The sequence below is a fragment of the Oncorhynchus clarkii genome, unplaced genomic scaffold, assembly GCF_045791955.1.
Source record: "Oncorhynchus clarkii lewisi isolate Uvic-CL-2024 unplaced genomic scaffold, UVic_Ocla_1.0 unplaced_contig_8354_pilon_pilon, whole genome shotgun sequence".
In the NCBI taxonomy this organism is placed as follows: Eukaryota; Metazoa; Chordata; class Actinopteri; order Salmoniformes; family Salmonidae; genus Oncorhynchus; species Oncorhynchus clarkii.
The window spans coordinates 232,501-253,019 of record NW_027257977.1 but is presented as its reverse complement, the minus strand read 5'-3'; the positions used below and the strand labels follow the sequence as shown (position 1 = coordinate 253,019).

At 49.7% G+C, this 20,519-nt stretch overlaps 1 protein-coding gene across 1 annotated transcript in view; it reads left to right on the top strand.

Annotated features, from left to right (window-relative positions):
• Window positions 1–20,519, top strand: part of LOC139394377 (TBC1 domain family member 15-like) — a gene marked incomplete at its 5' end in the record, with an annotated part of 58,160 nt that overhangs the window by 14,294 nt on the left and 23,347 nt on the right. Inside the window, 2 exons of the mRNA XM_071142431.1 lie at window positions 17,657–17,785; window positions 19,922–20,025. Of these exons, the coding sequence (XP_070998532.1) occupies window positions 17,657–17,785; window positions 19,922–20,025 (233 nt within the window). The remainder of the gene's footprint in view (window positions 1–17,656; window positions 17,786–19,921; window positions 20,026–20,519) is intronic.

The following is a 20,519-nucleotide window of genomic DNA, read 5'->3' as shown; positions in this document are numbered from 1 at the left end:
ACTCTTTGGCCTGAATGCCAAGCGTCACGTCTGGAGGAAACCTGGCACCATCCCTACGGTGAAGCATAGTGGTGGCAGCATCAAGCTGTGGGGATGTTTTTCAGAGGCAGGGACTGGGAGACTAGTCAGGATCAAGGGAAAGATGAACGGACCACAGAGATCCTACAGAGAGATCCTTGATGAAACCTGCTCCAGAGCACTCAGGACCTCAGACGGTGGCGAAGGTTCACCTTCCAACAGGACAACCCATAAGCACACAGCCAAGACAATGCAGGAGTGTCTTTGGGACAAGTCTCTGAATGTCTGAGTGGCCCAGCCAGAGCCCAGACGTCTCTGGAGAGACCTGAAAATATCTGTGCAGCTCCCCATCCAACCTGACAGAGCTTGAGAGGATCTGCAGAGAAGAATGGGAGAAACTCCCCAAATACAGGTGTGCCAAGCTTGTAGCATCATAACCAAGAAGACTGAAGTCTGTAATCGCTGACAAAGATGCTTCAACAAAGTACTGAGTAAAGGGTCTGAATACTTATGGTAATGTGAAATGTCAGTGTTTTATTTTGTATCATATTTTTTTCAAAAAATGTTAACTTGTTTTTGCTTTGTCATTATGGGGTGTTGTGTATAGCTTGATGAGGGGGATTAAATGATATAATCCATTTTAGAATAAGGCTGTAATGTAACAACATGCGGATAAAGTCGAGGGGTCTGAGTACTATCTGAATACACTGAATGGAGAAGCTTTGTGGGACTCTCTCTTGTTCTGTTTATACAACCCACACCTTCAGAAAAATATTTCACTGATGTGAGAAAAGTTCTTCCTAAATCTCTTTCTAGTTATTTTCCAATGAAGGCGTAACAAAATAGCGCTGTCTTGTGTATTGGCTGGCTGGATGTTGGGTAGTTATGGTGCTGCACGCACGCACACACACACACACACACACATCCCTGCTTATCACAAAGCTCATGAATTATTGACTCCTATTTACAGTCCATCCTTCTCCCCCCCCCTTATCAGCCCTGTCCCCATGGAAACAGTTCTCCGCTTCGTAGCTTAGGCTTTAGTTAGTCTGTCTTTCTGGCTGAATCCTCTTCTTCTATCTCTCTGAGCAGAACTGTTCAATTGACTTAAGTGTCTGAAATGAGGACAGAATGTAGTCGCTACGGTATTGTACCAGGTTGTTGGCCTGGCAAACCAAACGTCACACAGCTGTCAATTGGACGTGTGTGTAGGCTAGTACTGGACACAGAGTTAGAAATGACACACACACATTAGACATAGTATTTTAAATGATTTCCATTTTAAAACGGACACAACGTAACCAGTGGTCCAGCCAGAGCTTGGTGTTTTGTTGGATTTCAATGGGGTCGTGACCCTCATGAGTTGGACTTGACACCTCTCTCTCTCTCTCTCTCTCTCTCTCTCTCTCTCTCTCTCTCTCTCTCTCTCTCTCTCTCTCTCTCTCTCTCTCTCTCTCTCTCCCTCTCTCCCTCTCTCCCTCTCTCCCTCTCTCCCTCTCTCCCTCCCCTTTATTGGCAGGGGAAACATTGCCAAAGCAAGTGAAATAGATATTAAACAATTTACAGTAAACATATGTCTATATACAGTGTTGTAATGATGTGCAGATAGTTTAAATAAGCATAAATATGGGTTGTATTTACAATGGTGTCTGTTCTTCACTGGTTGCCCTTTTCTCGTGGCAACAGGTCACAAATCTTGCTGCTGTGATGTCACACTGTGGTATTTCACCCAGTAGATATGGGAGTTTATCAAAAGTGGATTTGTGTGATCTGAGGGAAATATGTGTCTCTACTATGGTCATACATTTGGCAGGAAGTGTGGTTAGGAAGTGCAGCTCAGTTTCCACCTCATTTTCTACAACTGTGTACTCACTGTTTAGGGCAAAATGGCATTCTAGTTTGCTCTGTTTTTTTGTTAATTACTTGACACATTGAAAATAATTATCTTTTTGTTTTCTCATGATTTGGTTGGGTTCTAATTGTGTTGCTGTCCTGGAGCTCTGTGGGGTCTGTGTGTGAACAGGGCCCCAGGACCAGCTTGTTTTCTCATGATTTGGTTGGGTTCTAGTTGTGTTGCTGTCCTGGGGCTCTGTGGGGTCTGTGTGTGAACAGGGCCCCAGGACCAGCTTGTTTTCTCATGATTTGGTTGGGTTCTAGTTGTGTTGCTGTCCTGGAGCTCTGTGGGGTCTGTGTGTGAACAGGGCCCCAGGACCAGCTTGTTTTCTCATGATTTGGTTGGGTTCTAATTGTGTTGCTGTCCTGGGGCTCTGTGGGGTCTGTGTGTGAACAGGGCCCCAGGACCAGCTTGTTTTCTCATGATTTGGTTGGGTTCTAATTGTGTTGCTGTCCTGGGGCTCTGTGGGGTCTGTGTGTGAACAGGGCCCCAGGACCAGCTTGTTTTCTCATGATTTGGTTGGGTTCTAGTTGTGTTGCTGTCCTGGGGCTCTGTGGGGTCTGTGTGTGAACAGGGCCCCAGGACCAGCTTGTTTTCTCATGATTTGGTTGGGTTCTAATTGTGTTGCTGTCCTGGGGCTCTGTGGGGTCTGTGTGTGAACAGGGCCCCAGGACCAGCTTGTTTTCTCATGATTTGGTTGGGTTCTAGTTGTGTTGCTGTCCTGGGGCTCTGTGGGGTCTGTGTGTGAACAGGGCCCCAGGACCAGCTTGTTTTCTCATGATTTGGTTGGGTTCTAGTTGTGTTGCTGTCCTGGGGCTCTGTGGGGTCTGTGTGTGAACAGGGCCCCAGGACCAGCTTGTTTTCTCATGATTTGGTTGGGTTCTAATTGTGTTGCTGTCCTGGGGCTCTGTGGGGTCTGTGTGTGAACAGGGCCCCAGGACCAGCTTGTTTTCTCATGATTTGGTTGGGTTCTAGTTGTGTTGCTGTCCTGGGGCTCTGTGGGGTCTGTGTGTGAACAGGGCCCCAGGACCAGCTTGTTTTCTCATGATTTGGTTGGGTTCTAATTGTGTTGCTGTCCTGGGGCTCTGTGGGGTCTGTGTGTGAACAGGGCCCCAGGACCAGCTTGTTTTCTCATGATTTGGTTGGGTTCTAGTTGTGTTGCTGTCCTGGGGCTCTGTGGGGTCTGTGTGTGAACAGGGCCCCAGGACCAGCTTGTTTTCTCATGATTTGGTTGGGTTCTAGTTGTGTTGCTGTCCTGGGGCTCTGTGGGGTCTGTGTGTGAACAGGGCCCCAGGACCAGCTTGTTTTCTCATGATTTGGTTGGGTTCTAGTTGTGTTGCTGTCCTGGGGCTCTGTGGGGTCTGTGTGTGAACAGGGCCCCAGGACCAGCTTGTTTTCTCATGATTTGGTTGGGTTCTAGTTGTGTTGCTGTCCTGGGGCTCTGTGGGGTCTGTGTGTGAACAGGGCCCCAGGACCAGCTTGTTTTCTCATGATTTGGTTGGGTTCTAGTTGTGTTGCTGTCCTGGGGCTCTGTGGGGTCTGTGTGTGAACAGGGCCCCAGGACCAGCTTGTTTTCTCATGATTTGGTTGGGTTCTAATTGTGTTGCTGTCCTGGGGCTCTGTGGGGTCTGTGTGTGAACAGGGCCCCAGGACCAGCTTGTTTTCTCATGATTTGGTTGGGTTCTAGTTGTGTTGCTGTCCTGGGGCTCTGTGGGGTCTGTGTGTGAACAGGGCCCCAGGACCAGCTTGTTTTCTCATGATTTGGTTGGGTTCTAGTTGTGTTGCTGTCCTGGGGCTCTGTGGGGTCTGTGTGTGAACAGGGCCCCAGGACCAGCTTGTTTTCTCATGATTTGGTTGGGTTCTAATTGTGTTGCTGTCCTGGGGCTCTGTGGGGTCTGTGTGTGAACAGGGCCCCAGGACCAGCTTGTTTTCTCATGATTTGGTTGGGTTCTAATTGTGTTGCTGTCCTGGGGCTCTGTGGGGTCTGTGTGTGAACAGGGCCCCAGGACCAGCTTGTTTTCTCATGATTTGGTTGGGTTCTAATTGTGTTGCTGTCCTGGGGCTCTGTGGAGTCTGTGTGTGAACAGGGCCCCAGGACCAGCTTGTTTTCTCATGATTTGGTTGGGTTCTAATTGTGTTGCTGTCCTGGGGCTCTGTGGAGTCTGTGTGTGAACAGGGCCCCAGGACCAGCTTGTTTTCTCATGATTTGGTTGGGTTCTAATTGTGTTGCTGTCCTGGGGCTCTGTGGGGTCTGTGTGTGAACAGGGCCCCAGGACCAGCTTGTTTTCTCATGATTTGGTTGGGTTCTAATTGTGTTGCTGTCCTGGGGCTCTGTGGGGTCTGTGTGTGAACAGGGCCCCAGGACCAGCTTGTTTTCTCATGATTTGGTTGGGTTCTAATTGTGTTGCTGTCCTGGGGCTCTGTGGGGTCTGTGTGTGAACAGGGCCCCAGGACCAGCTTGTTTTCTCATGATTTGGTTGGGTTCTAATTGTGTTGCTGTCCTGGGGCTCTGTGGGGTCTGTGTGTGAACAGGGCCCCAGGACCAGCTTGTTTTCTCATGATTTGGTTGGGTTCTAATTGTGTTGCTGTCCTGGGGCTCTGTGGAGTCTGTGTGTGAACAGGGCCCCAGGACCAGCTTGTTTTCTCATGATTTGGTTGGGTTCTAATTGTGTTGCTGTCCTGGGGCTCTGTGGAGTCTGTGTGTGAACAGGGCCCCAGGACCAGCTTGTTTTCTCATGATTTGGTTGGGTTCTAATTGTGTTGCTGTCCTGGGGGTCTGTGGGGTCTGTGTGTGAACAGGGCCCCAGGACCAGCTTGTTTTCTCATGATTTGGTTGGGTTCTAATTGTGTTGCTGTCCTGGGGGTCTGTGGGGTCTGTGTGTGAACAGGGCCCCAGGACCAGCTTGTTTTCTCATGATTTGGTTGGGGTCTAATTGTGTTGCTGTCCTGGGGGTCTGTGGGGTCTGTGTGTGAACAGGGCCCCAGGACCAGCTTGTTTTCTCATGATTTGGTTGGGTTCTAGTTGTGTTGCTGTCCTGGGGCTCTGTGGGGTCTGTGTGTGAACAGGGCCCCAGGACCAGCTTGTTTTCTCATGATTTGGTTGGGTTCTAATTGTGTTGCTGTCCTGGGGCTCTGTGGGGTCTGTGTGTGAACAGGGCCCCAGGACCAGCTTGTTTTCTCATGATTTGGTTGGGTTCTAGTTGTGTTGCTGTCCTGGGGCTCTGTGGGGTCTGTGTGTGAACAGGGCCCCAGGACCAGCTTGTTTTCTCATGATTTGGTTGGGTTCTAATTGTGTTGCTGTCCTGGGGCTCTGTGGGGTCTGTGTGTGAACAGGGCCCCAGGACCAGCTTGTTTTCTCATGATTTGGTTGGGTTCTAGTTGTGTTGCTGTCCTGGGGCTCTGTGGGGTCTGTGTGTGAACAGGGCCCCAGGACCAGCTTGTTTTCTCATGATTTGGTTGGGTTCTAATTGTGTTGCTGTCCTGGGGCTCTGTGGGGTCTGTGTGTGAACAGGGCCCCAGGACCAGCTTGTTTTCTCATGATTTGGTTGGGTTCTAGTTGTGTTGCTGTCCTGGGGCTCTGTGGGGTCTGTGTGTGAACAGGGCCCCAGGACCAGCTTGTTTTCTCATGATTTGGTTGGGTTCTAGTTGTGTTGCTGTCCTGGGGCTCTGTGGGGTCTGTGTGTGAACAGGGCCCCAGGACCAGCTTGTTTTCTCATGATTTGGTTGGGTTCTAGTTGTGTTGCTGTCCTGGGGCTCTGTGGGGTCTGTGTGTGAACAGGGCCCCAGGACCAGCTTGTTTTCTCATGATTTGGTTGGGTTCTAGTTGTGTTGCTGTCCTGGGGCTCTGTGGGGTCTGTGTGTGAACAGGGCCCCAGGACCAGCTTGTTTTCTCATGATTTGGTTGGGTTCTAGTTGTGTTGCTGTCCTGGGGCTCTGTGGGGTCTGTGTGTGAACAGGGCCCCAGGACCAGCTTGTTTTCTCATGATTTGGTTGGGTTCTAATTGTGTTGCTGTCCTGGGGCTCTGTGGGGTCTGTGTGTGAACAGGGCCCCAGGACCAGCTTGTTTTCTCATGATTTGGTTGGGTTCTAGTTGTGTTGCTGTCCTGGGGCTCTGTGGGGTCTGTGTGTGAACAGGGCCCCAGGACCAGCTTGTTTTCTCATGATTTGGTTGGGTTCTAGTTGTGTTGCTGTCCTGGGGCTCTGTGGGGTCTGTGTGTGAACAGGGCCCCAGGACCAGCTTGTTTTCTCATGATTTGGTTGGGTTCTAATTGTGTTGCTGTCCTGGGGCTCTGTGGGGTCTGTGTGTGAACAGGGCCCCAGGACCAGCTTGTTTTCTCATGATTTGGTTGGGTTCTAATTGTGTTGCTGTCCTGGGGCTCTGTGGGGTCTGTGTGTGAACAGGGCCCCAGGACCAGCTTGTTTTCTCATGATTTGGTTGGGTTCTAATTGTGTTGCTGTCCTGGGGCTCTGTGGAGTCTGTGTGTGAACAGGGCCCCAGGACCAGCTTGTTTTCTCATGATTTGGTTGGGTTCTAATTGTGTTGCTGTCCTGGGGCTCTGTGGAGTCTGTGTGTGAACAGGGCCCCAGGACCAGCTTGTTTTCTCATGATTTGGTTGGGTTCTAATTGTGTTGCTGTCCTGGGGCTCTGTGGGGTCTGTGTGTGAACAGGGCCCCAGGACCAGCTTGTTTTCTCATGATTTGGTTGGGTTCTAATTGTGTTGCTGTCCTGGGGCTCTGTGGGGTCTGTGTGTGAACAGGGCCCCAGGACCAGCTTGTTTTCTCATGATTTGGTTGGGTTCTAATTGTGTTGCTGTCCTGGGGCTCTGTGGGGTCTGTGTGTGAACAGGGCCCCAGGACCAGCTTGTTTTCTCATGATTTGGTTGGGTTCTAATTGTGTTGCTGTCCTGGGGCTCTGTGGGGTCTGTGTGTGAACAGGGCCCCAGGACCAGCTTGTTTTTTCATGATTTGGTTGGGTTCTAATTGTGTTGCTGTCCTGGGGCTCTGTGGAGTCTGTGTGTGAACAGGGCCCCAGGACCAGCTTGTTTTCTCATGATTTGGTTGGGTTCTAATTGTGTTGCTGTCCTGGGGCTCTGTGGAGTCTGTGTGTGAACAGGGCCCCAGGACCAGCTTGTTTTCTCATGATTTGGTTGGGTTCTAATTGTGTTGCTGTCCTGGGGCTCTGTGGGGTCTGTGTGTGAACAGGGCCCCAGGACCAGCTTGTTTTCTCATGATTTGGTTGGGTTCTAATTGTGTTGCTGTCCTGGGGCTCTGTGGGGTCTGTGTGTGAACAGGGCCCCAGGACCAGCTTGTTTTCTCATGATTTGGTTGGGTTCTAATTGTGTTGCTGTCCTGGGGCTCTGTGGAGTCTGTGTGTGAACAGGGCCCCAGGACCAGCTTGTTTTCTCATGATTTGGTTGGGTTCTAATTGTGTTGCTGTCCTGGGGCTCTGTGGGGTCTGTGTGTGAACAGGGCCCCAGGACCAGCTTGTTTTCTCATGATTTGGTTGGGTTCTAATTGTGTTGCTGTCCTGGGGCTCTGTGGGGTCTGTGTGTGAACAGGGCCCCAGGACCAGCTTGTTTTCTCATGATTTGGTTGGGTTCTAGTTGTGTTGCTGTCCTGGGGCTCTGTGGGGTCTGTGTGTGAACAGGGCCCCAGGACCAGCTTGTTTTCTCATGATTTGGTTGGGTTCTAATTGTGTTGCTGTCCTGGGGCTCTGTGGGGTCTGTGTGTGAACAGGGCCCCAGGACCAGCTTGTTTTCTCATGATTTGGTTGGGTTCTAGTTGTGTTGCTGTCCTGGGGCTCTGTGGGGTCTGTGTGTGAACAGGGCCCCAGGACCAGCTTGTTTTCTCATGATTTGGTTGGGTTCTAGTTGTGTTGCTGTCCTGGGGCTCTGTGGGGTCTGTGTGTGAACAGGGCCCCAGGACCAGCTTGTTTTCTCATGATTTGGTTGGGTTCTAATTGTGTTGCTGTCCTGGGGCTCTGTGGGGTCTGTGTGTGAACAGGGCCCCAGGACCAGCTTGTTTTCTATGTTGTCTCTATAGCCAGGCTGGTCACTGAGTCTTTACATTGTTAATGTCTTTCTTTTGTTTAAATTCTTAGATTTTGACAAGGTATTTTGCTGATTTGATATCTCAGTCCCCTCTCTCTCTATAGTGTGTTATTGGTGTAGCAGTAAGTCCCCTCCCTCCCTCCCTCTCTATAGTGTGTTATTGGTGTAGCAGTAAGTCCCCTCCCTCCCTCTCTCTATAGTGTGTTATTGGTGTAGCAGTAAGTCCCCTCCCTCCCTCTCTCTATAGTGTGTTATTGGTGTAGCAGTAAGTCCCCTCCCTCCCTCTCTCTATAGTGTGTTATTGGTGTAGCAGTAAGTCCCCTCCCTCCCTCTCTCTATAGTGTGTTATTGGTGTAGCAGTAAGTCCCCTCCCTCTCTCTCTCTATAGTGTGTTATTGGTGTAGCAGTAAGTCCCCTCCCTCCCTGCCTCTCTCTCTATAGTGTGTTATTGGTGTAGCAGTAAGTCCCCTCCCTCCCTCTCTCTCTCTATAGTGTGTTATTGGTGTAGCAGTAAGTCCCCTCCCTCCCTCTCTCTCTATAGTGTGTTATTGGTGTAGCAGTAAGTCCCCTCCCCCTCTCTATAGTGTGTTATTGGTGTAGCAGTAAGTCCCCTCCCTCCCTCCCTCTCTCTATAGTGTGTTATTGGTGTAGCAGTAAGTCCCCTCCCTCCCTCTATAGTGTGTTATTGGTGTAGCAGTAAGTCCCCTCCCTCCCTCTATAGTGTGTTATTGGTGTAGCAGTAAGTCCCCTCCCTCTCTCTCTATAGTGTGTTATTGGTGTAGCAGTACGTCCCCTCCCTCCCTCTCTCTCTATAGTGTGTTATTGGTGTAGCAGTAAGTCCCCTCCCTCCCTCTATAGTGTGTTATTGGTGTAGCAGTACGTCCCCTCCCTCCCTCTCTCTCTATAGTGTGTTATTGGTGTAGCAGTAAGTCCTCTCTCTCCCTCTCTCTATAGTGTGTTATTGGTGTAGCAGTAAGTCCCCTCCCTCCCTCTCTATAGTGTGTTATTGGTGTAGCAGTAAGTCCCCTCCCTCCCTCTCTCCCTCCCTCCCTCCCTCTCTCCCTCCCTCCCTCCCTCTCTATAGTGTGTTATTGGTGTAGCAGTAAGTCCCCTCCCTCCCTCTCTCTCCATAGTGTGTTATTATTGTAGCAGTAAGTCCCCTCCCTCCCTCCCTCTCTCTATAGTGTGTTATTGGTGTAGCAGTAAGTCCCCTCCCTCCCTCTCTATAGTGTGTTATTGGTGTAGCAGTAAGTCCCCTCCCTCCCTCTCTCCCTCCCTCCCTCCCTCTCTCCCTCCCTCCCTCCCTCTCTATAGTGTGTTATTGATGTAGCAGTAAGTCCCCTCCCTCCCTCTCTATAGTGTGTTATTGGTGTAGCAGTAAGTCCCCTCCCTCCCTCTCTATAGTGTGTTATTGGTATAGCAGTAAGTCCCCTCCCTCCCTCTCTATAGTGTGTTATTGGTGTAGTAGTAAGTCCCCTCCCTCTCTCTATAGTGTGTTATTGGTGTAGCAGTAAGTCCCCTCCCTCTCTCTCTATAGTGTGTTATTGGTGTAGCAGTAAGTCCCCTCCCTCCCTCTCTCTCTATAGTGTGTTATTGGTGTAGCAGTAAGTCCCCTCCCTCCCTCTCTCTCTCTATAGTGTGTTATTGGTGTAGCAGTAAGTCCCCTCCCTCCCTCTCTATAGTGTGTTGTTGGTGTAGCAGTAAGTCCCCTCCCTCCCTCTCTCTCTATAGTGTGTTATTGGTGTAGCAGTAAGTCCCCTCCCTCTCTCTCTATAGTGTGTTGTTGGTGTAGCAGTAAGTCCCCTCCCTCCCTCTCTCTCTATAGTGTGTTATTGGTGTAGCAGTAAGTCCCCTCCCTCCCTCTCTCTCTCTATAGTGTGTTATTGGTGTAGCAGTAAGTCCCCTCCCTCCCTCTCTCTCTATAGTGTGTTATTGGTGTAGCAGTAAGTCCCCTCCCTCTCTCTCTATAGTGTGTTGTTGGTGTAGCAGTAAGTCCCCTCCCTCTCTCTCTATAGTGTGTTGTTGGTATAGCAGTAAGTCCCCTCCCTCCCTGCCTCTCTCTCTATAGTGTGTTATTGGTGTAGCAGTAAGTCCCCTCCCTCCCTGCCTCTCTCTCTATAGTGTGTTATTGGTGTAGCAGTAAGTCCCCTCCCTCCCTCTCTCTCTCTATAGTGTGTTATTGGTGTAGTAGTAAGTCCCCTCCCTCCCTATCTATAGTGTGTTATTGGTGTAGCAGTAAGTCCCCTCCCTCTCTCTCTATAGTGTGTTATTGGTGTAGCAGTAAGTCCCCTCCCTCTCTCTCTATAGTGTGTTATTGGTGTAGTAGTAAGTCCCCTCCCTCTCTCTCTATAGTGTGTTATTGGTGTAGCAGTAAGTCCCCTCCCTCCTTCTCTATAGTGTGTTGTTGGTGTAGCAGTAAGTCCCCTCCCTCCCTCCCTCCCTCCCTCCCTCCCTCCCTCCCTCCCTCCCTCCCTCCCTCCCTCCCTCCCTCCCTCCCTCCCTCCCTCCCTCCCTCCCTCCCTCCCTCCCTCCCTCTCTATAGTGTGTTATTGGTGTAGCAGTAAGTCCCCTCCCTCCCTCTCTCTCCATAGTGTGTTATTGGTGTAGCAGTAAGTCCCCTCCCTCCCTCTATAGTGTGTTATTGGTGTAGCAGTAAGTCCCCTCCCTCTCTCTCTCTATAGTGTGTTATTGGTGTAGCAGTAAGTCCCCTCCCTCCCTCCAGTAAGTCCCCTCTCTCTCTCTATAGTGTGTTATTGGTGTAGCAGTAAGTCCCCTCCCTCCCTCTCTCTAGTGTGTTATTGTGTGTTATTGTGTTATTGGTGTAGCAGTAAGTCCCCTCCCTCCCTCTCTATAGTGTGTTATTGGTGTAGCAGTAAGTCCCCTCCCTCTCTCTCTCTCTATAGTGTGTTATTGGTGTAGCAGTAAGTCCCCTCCCTCCCTCTCTCTATAGTGTGTTATTGGTGTAGCAGTAAGTCCCCTCCCTCCCTCTCTATAGTGTGTTATTGGTGTAGCAGTAAGTGTGTTATTGGTATAGCAGTACGTCCCCTCCCTCCCTCTCTCTCTATAGTGTGTTATTGGTGTAGCAGTAAGTCCCCTCCCTCCCTCTCTCTATAGTGTGTTATTGGTATAGCAGTAAGTCCCCTCCCTCCCTCTCTCTATAGTGTGTTATCGGTGTAGCAGTAAGTCCCCTCCCTCCCTCTCTATAGTGTGTTATTGGTGTAGCAGTAAGTCCCCTCCCTCCCTCTATAGTGTGTTATTGGTGTAGCCCCTCCCTCCCTCCCTCTCTCTAAGTCCCCTCCCTCCCTCCCTCTCTATAGTGTGTTATTGGTGTAGCAGTAAGTCCCCTCCCTCTCTCTCTAGTGTGTTATTAGTGTGTAAGTCCCCTCCCTCCCTCTCTATAGTATTGGTGTAGCAGTAAGTCCCCTCCCTCTCTCTCTATAGTGTGTTATTGGTGTGTAAGTCCCCTCCCTCTCTCTCTATAGTGTGTTATTGGTGTAGCAGTAAGTCCCCTCCCTCTCTCTAGAGTGTGTTATTATTGTAGCAGTAAGTCCCCTCCCTCCCTCTATAGTGTGTTTTTGTTGTAGCAGTAAGTCCCCTCCCTCCCTCTCTATAGTGTGTTATTGGTGTAGCAGTAAGTCCCCTCCCTCCCTCTCTCCCTCCCTCCCTCCCTCTCTCCCTCCCTCCCTCCCTCTCTATAGTGTGTTATTGGTGTAGCAGTAAGTCCCCTCCCTCCCTCTCTCTCCATAGTGTGTTATTGGTGTAGCAGTAAGTCCCCTCCCTCCCTCTCTCTAGAGTGTGTTGTTGGTGTAGCAGTAAGTCCCCTCCCTCCCTCTATAGTGTGTTATTGGTGTAGCAGTAAGTCCCCTCCCTCCCTCTCTCTCTATAGTGTGTTATTGGTGTAGCAGTAAGTCCCCTCCCTCCCTCTATAGTGTGTTATTGGTGTAGCAGTAAGTCCCCTCCCTCCCTCTCTATAGTGTGTTATTGGTATAGCAGTAAGTCCCCTCCCTCTCTCTATAGTGTGTTATTGGTATAGCAGTAAGTCCCCTCCCTCTCTCTAGAGTGTGTTATTATTGTAGCAGTAAGTCCCCTCCCTCTCTCTATAGTGTGTTATTGGTATAGCAGTAAGTCCCCTCCCTCCCTCTCTATAGTGTGTTATTGGTGTAGCAGTAAGTCCCCTCCCTCTCTCTCTATAGTGTGTTATTGGTGTAGCAGTAAGTCCCCTCCCTCCCTCCCTCTATAGTTTGTTATTGGTGTAGCAGTAAGTCCCCTCCCTCCCTCTCTCTATAGTGTGTTATTGTTGTAGCAGTAAGTCCCCTCCCTCCCTCTCTATAGTGTGTTATTGGTGTAGCAGTAAGTCCCCTCCCTCCCTCTCTCCCTCCCTCCCTCCCTCTCTCCCTCCCTCCCTCCCTCCCTCTCTATAGTGTGTTATTGGTGTAGCAGTAAGTCCCCTCCCTCCCTCTCTCCCTCCCTCCCTCCCTCCCTCTCTCCCTCCCTCCCTCCCTCTCTCCCTCCCTCCCTCCCTCCCTCTCTATAGTGTGTTATTGGTGTAGCAGTAAGTCCCCTCCCTCCCTCTCTCCCTCCCTCCCTCCCTCTCTCCCTCCCTCCCTCCCTCTCTATAGTGTGTTATTGGTGTAGCAGTAAGTCCCCTCCCTCCCTCCCTCTCTCCCTCCCTCCCTCCCTCTCTCCCTCCCTCCCTCCCTCCCTCTCTATAGTGTGTTATTGGTGTAGCAGTAAGTCCCCTCCCTCCCTCTATAGTGTGTTATTGGTGTAGCAGTAAGTCCCCTCCCTCTCTCTCTATAGTGTGTTATTGGTGTAGCAGTAAGTCCCCTCCCTCTCTCTAGAGTGTGTTATTATTGTAGCAGTAAGTCCCCTCCCTCCCTCCCTCTCTCTATAGTGTGTTATTGGTGTAGCAGTAAGTCCCCTCCCTCCCTCTCTCCCTCCCTCCCTCCCTCTCTCCCTCCCTCCCTCCCTCTCTATAGTGTGTTATTGGTGTAGCAGTAAGTCCCCTCCCTCCCTCTCTCTCTCCCTCCCTCCCTCCCTCTCTCCCTCCCTCCCTCCCTCTCTATAGTGTGTTATTGGTGTAGCAGTAAGTCCCCTCCCTCCCTCCCTCTCTCCCTCCCTCCCTCCCTCTCTCCCTCCCTCCCTCCCTCCCTCTCTATAGTGTGTTATTGGTGTAGCAGTAAGTCCCCTCCCTCCCTCCCTCTCTCCCTCCCTCCCTCCCTCTCTCCCTCCCTCCCTCCCTCCCTCTCTATAGTGTGTTATTGGTGTAGCAGTAAGTCCCCTCCCTCCCTCTATAGTGTGTTATTGGTGTAGCAGTAAGTCCCCTCCCTCCCTCTCTCTCCATAGTGTGTTATTGGTGTAGCAGTAAGTCCCCTCCCTCTCTCTAGAGTGTGTTATTATTGTAGCAGTAAGTCCCCTCCCTCCCTCCCTCCCTCTATAGTGTGTTATTGGTGTAGCAGTACGCCCCCTCCCTCCCTCTCTATAGTGTGTTATTGATGTAGTAGTAAGTCCCCTCCCTCCCTCTCTCTATAGTGTGTTATTGATGTAGTAGTAAGTCCCCTCCCTCCCTCTCTCTATAGTGTGTTATTGGTGTAGCAGTAAGTCCCCTCCCTCCCTCTCTATAGTGTGTTATTGGTGTAGTAGTAAGTCCCCTCCCTCCCTCTCTCTATAGTGTGTTATTGGTGTAGCAGTAAGTCCCCTCCCTCCCTCCCTCCCTCTATAGTGTGTTATTGGTGTAGCAGTACGCCCCCTCCCTCTCTCTCTATAGTGTGTTATTGGTGTAGTAGTAAGTCCCCTCCCTCCCTCTCTCTATAGTGTGTTATTGGTGTAGCAGTAAGTCCCCTCCCTCCCTCCCTCCCTCTATAGTGTGTTATTGGTGTAGCAGTACGCCCCCTCCCTCTCTCTCTATAGTGTGTTATTGGTGTAGCAGTACGTCCCCTCCCTCTCTCTCTATAGTGTGTTGTTGGTGTAGCAGTAAGTCCCCTCCCTCCCTCTATCTATAGTGTGTTATTGGTGTAGCAGTACGTCCCCTCCCTCTCTCTCTATAGTGTGTTGTTGGTGTAGCAGTAAGTCCCCTCCCTCCCTCTCTCTCTATAGTGCGTTATTGGTGTAGCAGTAAGTCCCCTCCCTCCCTCTCTCTCTATAGTGTGTTATTGGTGTAGCAGTAAGACCCCTCCCTCCTTCTCTATAGTGTGTTGTTGGTGTAGCAGTAAGTCCCCTCCCTCCCTCTCTATAGTGTGTTATTGGTGTAGCAGTAAGTCCCCTCCCTCCCTCTCTCTCTATAGTGTGTTATTGGTGTAGCAGTAAGTCCCCTCCCTCCCTCCCTCCCTCCCTCCCTCCCTCCCTCCCTCCCTCCCTCCCTCCCTCCCTCTCTATAGTGTGTTATTGGTGTAGCAGTAAGTCCCCTCCCTCCCTCTCTCTCCATAGTGTGTTATTGGTGTAGCAGTAAGTCCCCTCCCTCCCTCTCTCTCCATAGTGTGTTATTGGTGTAGCAGTAAGTCCCCTCCCTCCCTCTCTCTATAGTGTGTTATTGGTGTAGCAGTAAGTCCCCTCCCTCCCTCCCTCTCTCTATAGTGTGTTATTGTTATAGTAGTAAGTCCCCTCCCTCCCTCCCTCTATAGTTTGTTATTGGTGTAGCAGTACGTCCCCTCCCTCTCTCTCTAGTGTGTTATTGGTGTAGCAGTACGTCCCCTCCCTCCCTCTATAGTGTGTTATTGGTGTAGCAGTAAGTCCCCTCCCTCCCTCTCCCTCTCTCTCTATAGTGTGTTATTGGTGTAGCAGTAAGTCCCCTCCCTCTCTCTCTATAGTGTGTTATTGGTGTAGCAGTAAGTCCCCTCCCTCCCTCTCTATAGTGTGTTATTGGTGTAGCAGTAAGTCCCCTCCCTCCTTCTCTATAGTGTGTTATTGGTGTAGCATTAAGTCCCCTCCCTCTCTCTCTATAGTGTGTTATTGGTGTAGCAGTAAGTCCCCTCCCTCCCTCTCTATAGTGTATTATTGGTGTAGCAGTACGTCCCCTCCCTCTCTCTCTAGTGTGTTATTGGTGTAGCAGTACGTCCCCTCCCTCCCTCTATAGTGTGTTATTGGTGTAGCAGTAAGTCCCCTCCCTCCCTCTCCCTCTCTCTCTATAGTGTGTTATTGGTGTAGCAGTAAGTCCCCTCCCTCCCTCCCTCTCTATAGTGTGTTATTGGTGTAGCAGTAAGTCCCCTCCCTCTCTCTCTCTATAGTGTGTTATTGGTGTAGCAGTAAGTCCCCTCCCTCTCTCTCTCTATAGTGTGTTATTGTTGTAGCAGTAAGTCCCCTCCCTCCCTCTCTCTATAGTGTGTTATTGGTGTAGCAGTAAGTCCCCACCCTCCCTCTCTCTATAGTGTGTTATTGGTGTAGCAGTAAGTACCCTCCCTCTCTCTCTCTATAGTGTGTTATTGGTGTAGCAGTAAGTCCCCTCCCTCCCTCTCTCTCTATAGTGTGTTATTGGTGTAGCAGTAAGTCCCCTCCCTCCCTCTCTATAGTGTGTTATTGGTGTAGCAGTAAGTCCCCTCCCTCCCTCTCTATAGTGTGTTATTGGTGTAGCAGTAAGTCCCCTCTCTCTCTCTATAGTGTGTTATTGGTGTAGCAGTAAGTCCCCACCCTCCCTCTCTCTATAGTGTGTTATTGGTGTAGCAGTAAGTCCCCTCCCTCTCTCTCTATAGTGTGTTATTGGTGTAGCAGTAAGTCCCCACCCTCCCTCTCTCTATAGTGTGTTATTGGTGTAGCAGTAAGTCCCCTCCCTCCCTCCCTCTCTATAGTGTGTTATTGGTGTAGCAGTAAGTCCCCTCCCTCCCTCCCTCTCTATAGTGTGTTATTGGTGTAGCAGTAAGTCCCCTCCCTCCCTCCCTCCCTCTCTATAGTGTGTTATTGGTGTAGCAGTAAGTCCCCTCCCTCCCTCTATAGTGTGTTATTGGTATAGCAGTAAGTCCCCTCCCTCCCTCTCTCTCTATAGTGTGTTATTGGTGTAGCAGTAAGTCCCCTCCCTCCCTCTCTCTCTGTAGTGTGTTATTGGTGTAGCAGTAAGTCCCCTCCCTCTCTCTATAGTGTGTTATTGGTGTAGCAGTACGCCCCCTCCCTCCCTCTATAGTGTGTTATTGGTGTAGCAGTAAGTCCCCTCCCTCCCTCTATAGTGTGTTATTGGTGTAGCAGTAAGTCCCCTCCCTCCCTCTATAGTGTGTTATTGGTGTAGCAGTAAGTCCCCTCCCTCCCTCTATAGTGTGTTATTGGTGTAGCAGTAAGTCCCCTCCCTCCCTCTATAGTGTGTTATTGGTGTAGCAGTAAGTCCCCTCCCTCCCTCTATAGTGTGTTATTGGTGTAGCAGTACGCCCCCTCCCTCCCTCTCTCCCTCCCTCCCTCCCTCTCTATAGTGTGTTATTGGTGTAGCAGTAAGTCCCCTCCCTCTCTCTCTATAGTGTGTTATTGGTGTAGCAGTAAGTCCCCTCCCTCTCTCTCTATAGTGTGTTATTGGTGTAGCAGTAAGTCCCCTCCCTCTCTCTCTCTCTATAGTGTGTTATTGGTGTAGCAGTAAGTCCCCTCCCTCTCTCTCTCTCTATAGTGTGTTATTGGTGTAGCAGTAAGTCCCCTCCCTCCCTCTCTATAGTGTGTTATTGGTGTAGCAGTAAGTCCCCTCCCTCTCTCTATATAGTGTGTTATTGGTGTAGCAGTAAGTCCCCTCCCTCTCTCTATATAGTGTGTTATTGGTGTAGTAGTAAGTCCCCTCCCTCCCTCTCTCTCTCTAGTGTGTTATTGGTGTAGCAGTAAGTCCCCTCCCTCTCTCTCTCTATAGTGTGTTATTGGTGTAGCAGTAAGTCCCCTCCCTCCCTCTCTCTCTAAAGTGTGTTATTGGTGTAGCAGTAAGTCCCCTCCCTCCCTCTCCCTCTATAGTGTGTTATTGGTGTAGCAGTAAGTCCCCTCCCTCTCTCTCTATAGTGTGTTATTGGTGTAGCAGTAAGTCCCCTCCCTCCCTCCCTCTCTATAGTGTGTTATTGGTGTAGCAGTAAGTCCCCTCCCTCCCTCTCTCTATAGTGTGTTATTGGTGTAGCAGTAAGTCCCCTCCCTCTCCCTCTATAGTGTTATTGGTGTAGCAGTAAGTCCCCTCCCTCTCCCTCTATAGTGTGTTATTGGTGTAGCAGTAAGTCCCCTCCCTCTCTCTCTATAGTGTGTTATTGGTGTAGCAGTAAGTCCCCTCCCTCCCTCCCTCTCTATAGTGTGTTATTGGTGTAGCAGTAAGTCCCCTCCCTCCCTCTCCCTCTATAGTGTGTTATTGGTGTAGCAGTAAGTCCCCTCCCTCCCTCTCTATAGTGTGTTATTGGTGTAGCAGTAAGTCCCCTCCCTCCCTCTCTCTCTCTATAGTGTGTTATTGGTGTAGCAGTACGTCCCCTCCCTCCCTCCCTCCCTCTCTCTATAGTGTGTTATTGGTGTAGCAGTAAGTCCCCTCCCTCCCTCTCTCTATAGTGTGTTATTGGTGTAGCAGTAAGTCCCCTCCCTCCCTCTCTCTATAGTGTGTTATTGGTGTAGCAGTAAGTCCCCTCCCTCCCTCCCTCCCTCCCTCTATAGTGTGTTATTGGTGTAGCAGTACGTCCCCTCCCTCTCTCTCTATAGTGTGTTATTGGTGTAGCAGTAACATGTAGGTAATGCAGTATTTCCATACTCTCCCTCTCTGTCCTGGTAGATTGATCTTGGCGTGCTGCCAGAGGTCCGGCGTAGGGAGCCTGTTGGGGCGGAGGAGTGGAACACCAACATGGACCCTGAGGGACGCATGAGGAATATCTCACACCTCAAACAGACCATATTCAAAGGGGTAAGGAACACCTCAAATGTGGGGCCAGGAACCAACTAAATACAGCAGGATATAACACACTGAAACACCAGAGTATAACACACTGAAACACCAGGATGTAACACAGTGAAACACCAGGATGTAACACACTGAAACACCAGGATGTAACACACTGAAACACCAGGATATAACACACTGAAACACCAGGATATAACACACTGAAACACCAGGATGTAACACACTGAAACACCAGGATGTAACACACTGAAACACCAGGATGTAACACACTGAAACACCAGGGTATAACACACTGAAACACCAGGATATAACACACTGAAACACCAGGATGTAACACAGTGAAACACCAGGATGTAACACTGAAACACCAGGATGTAACACACTGAAACACCAGGATGTAACACACTGAAACACCAGGATGTAACACACTGAAACACCAGGATGTAACACACTGAAACACCAGGATGTAACACACTGAAACACCAGGATGTAACACACTGAAACACCAGGATGTAACACACTGAAACACCAGGATGTAACACACTGAAACACCAGGATGTAACACACTGAAACACCAGGATGTAACACACTGAAACACCAGGATGTAACACTGAAACACCAGGATGTAACACACTGAAACACCAGGATGTAACACACTGAATAACACCAGGATGTAACACACTGAAACACCAGGATGTAACACTGAAACACCAGGATATAACACACTGAAACACCAGGATGTAACACTGAAACATCAGGATGTAACACACTGAAACACCAGGATATAACACACTGAAACACCAGGATATAACACACTGAAACACATGATCAAACGGGACAGTCTCTCTGTATCACACACACCACACACACACCACACACACGCCCTCTGCTGTTAATTAAGAGAGTAGCAACAGCACAAACACATCAGTGCTTTTAATTCCTACATATACTGTTCATCCTTGACAGAGCTAGCTACAGTAGCTCATCCACACTGCATTGGGAGTCTATGGCCTGTGGCTGTCTATGGCCTGTGGATGTCTATGGCCTGTGGCTGTCTATGGCCTGTGGATGTCTATGGCCTGTGGATGTCTATGGCCTGTGGATGTCTATGGCCTGTGGATGTCTATGGCCTGTGGATGACTATGGCCTGTGGATGACTATGGCCTGTGGATGACTATGGCCTGTGGATGTCTATGACCTGTGGATATCTATGGCCTGTGGATATCTATGGCCTGTGGATGTCTATGGCCTGTGGATGTCTGTGGCCTGTGAATGTCTGTGGCCTGTGGATGTCTATGGCCTGTGGATGTGGCTGTCTATGGCCTTTGGATGTCTATGGCCTGTGGATGTGGCTGTCTATGGCCTGTGGATGTCTATGGCCTGTGGATGTCTATGGCCTGTGGATGTCTGTGGATGTCTATGGCCTGTGGATGTCTGTGGATGTCTATGGCCTGTGGATGTCTATGGCCTGTGGATGTCTGTGGATGTCTATGGCCTGTGGATGTCTATGGCCTGTGGATGTCTGTGGATGTCTATGGCCTGTGGATGTCTATGGCCTGTGGATGTCTGTGGATGTCTATGGCCTGTGGATGTCTGTGGCCTGTGGATGTATATTGCCTGTGGATGTGGATGTCCTGTGGATGTCTGTGGATGTCTATGGCCTGTGGGTGTCTGTGGCCTGTGGATGTATATTGCCTGTGGATGTGGATGTCCTGTGGATGTCTATTACCTGTGGATGTCTATTGCCTGTGGATGTGGATGTCCTGTGGCTGTCTATGGCCTGTGGATGTCTATTGCCTGTGTCTGTGGCCTTGAGCAGCGAGGCAGAACACTCATTAAAGGCAGCATCTGATGCCTCTCTGTAGTCTCTCTACATGAAGGATATGAAAGTAGGGGTCAGCCGCTTTTCAGAGATTGGTTTGTCTCCCGACATCGCCTCTCTCTCTGAAGCGACCGTTGGAAGTCGAAGGCTCAGTTGAAACTGGAATAGCTCTGTTAGGCCTGTTTTGTTTGTTACTTACTGTAGGACTGTGGAAATAAAAGCTGTCCGTCTCTCCTCTCTTACTTTCTCTCTGTCCCCCCCATCCCTCTTTCTGTCTCTCCCCCCCATCCCTCTTTCTGTCTCTCCTTCCCTCCTAGGGTCTGTGTCACGTGTTGAGGAAGGAGGGATGGAAGTTTCTGCTGGGCTACTTCCCCTGGGAGAGCACCCTGGAGGAGAGGAGGAGTCTGACCAGGAGGAAAACGTAAGAGAGACACTCCTACTCATTAGGAGACTGGGAGGAAAACGTGAGAGAGACACTACAAGGACATTATCATTTTCACAATATTATTCCAACTTCATATATATATTATACACAAATATATTTAAAAGACAGAGAAATCAAGGTTTTGAGTGCACTGGGCTTTTAAAAAGAAGATGGAGAACCGAGCTATAGGACAAAATACCAGTGTTTTAGTACAGGTAAAGTGAACCAGCGCTAGCTAACACTACCTAACAAAATCAACAAATATATACATTTATATATGTTTTACTAGGAGTCAAGGTATCTATAATATGGTCCAAAGTAATATTGCGATATGTAACTATATATACATTTATATATGTTTTACTAGGAGTAATATTGCGATATGTAACTATCAACTTTTCCCCCCGTCACTAATGTACTATGTGAAATATTCTCTGTTGTCTCACTCCTTTACTTTTCTCTCTTTCCTCAGGGATGAGTCCCTCTCTCCT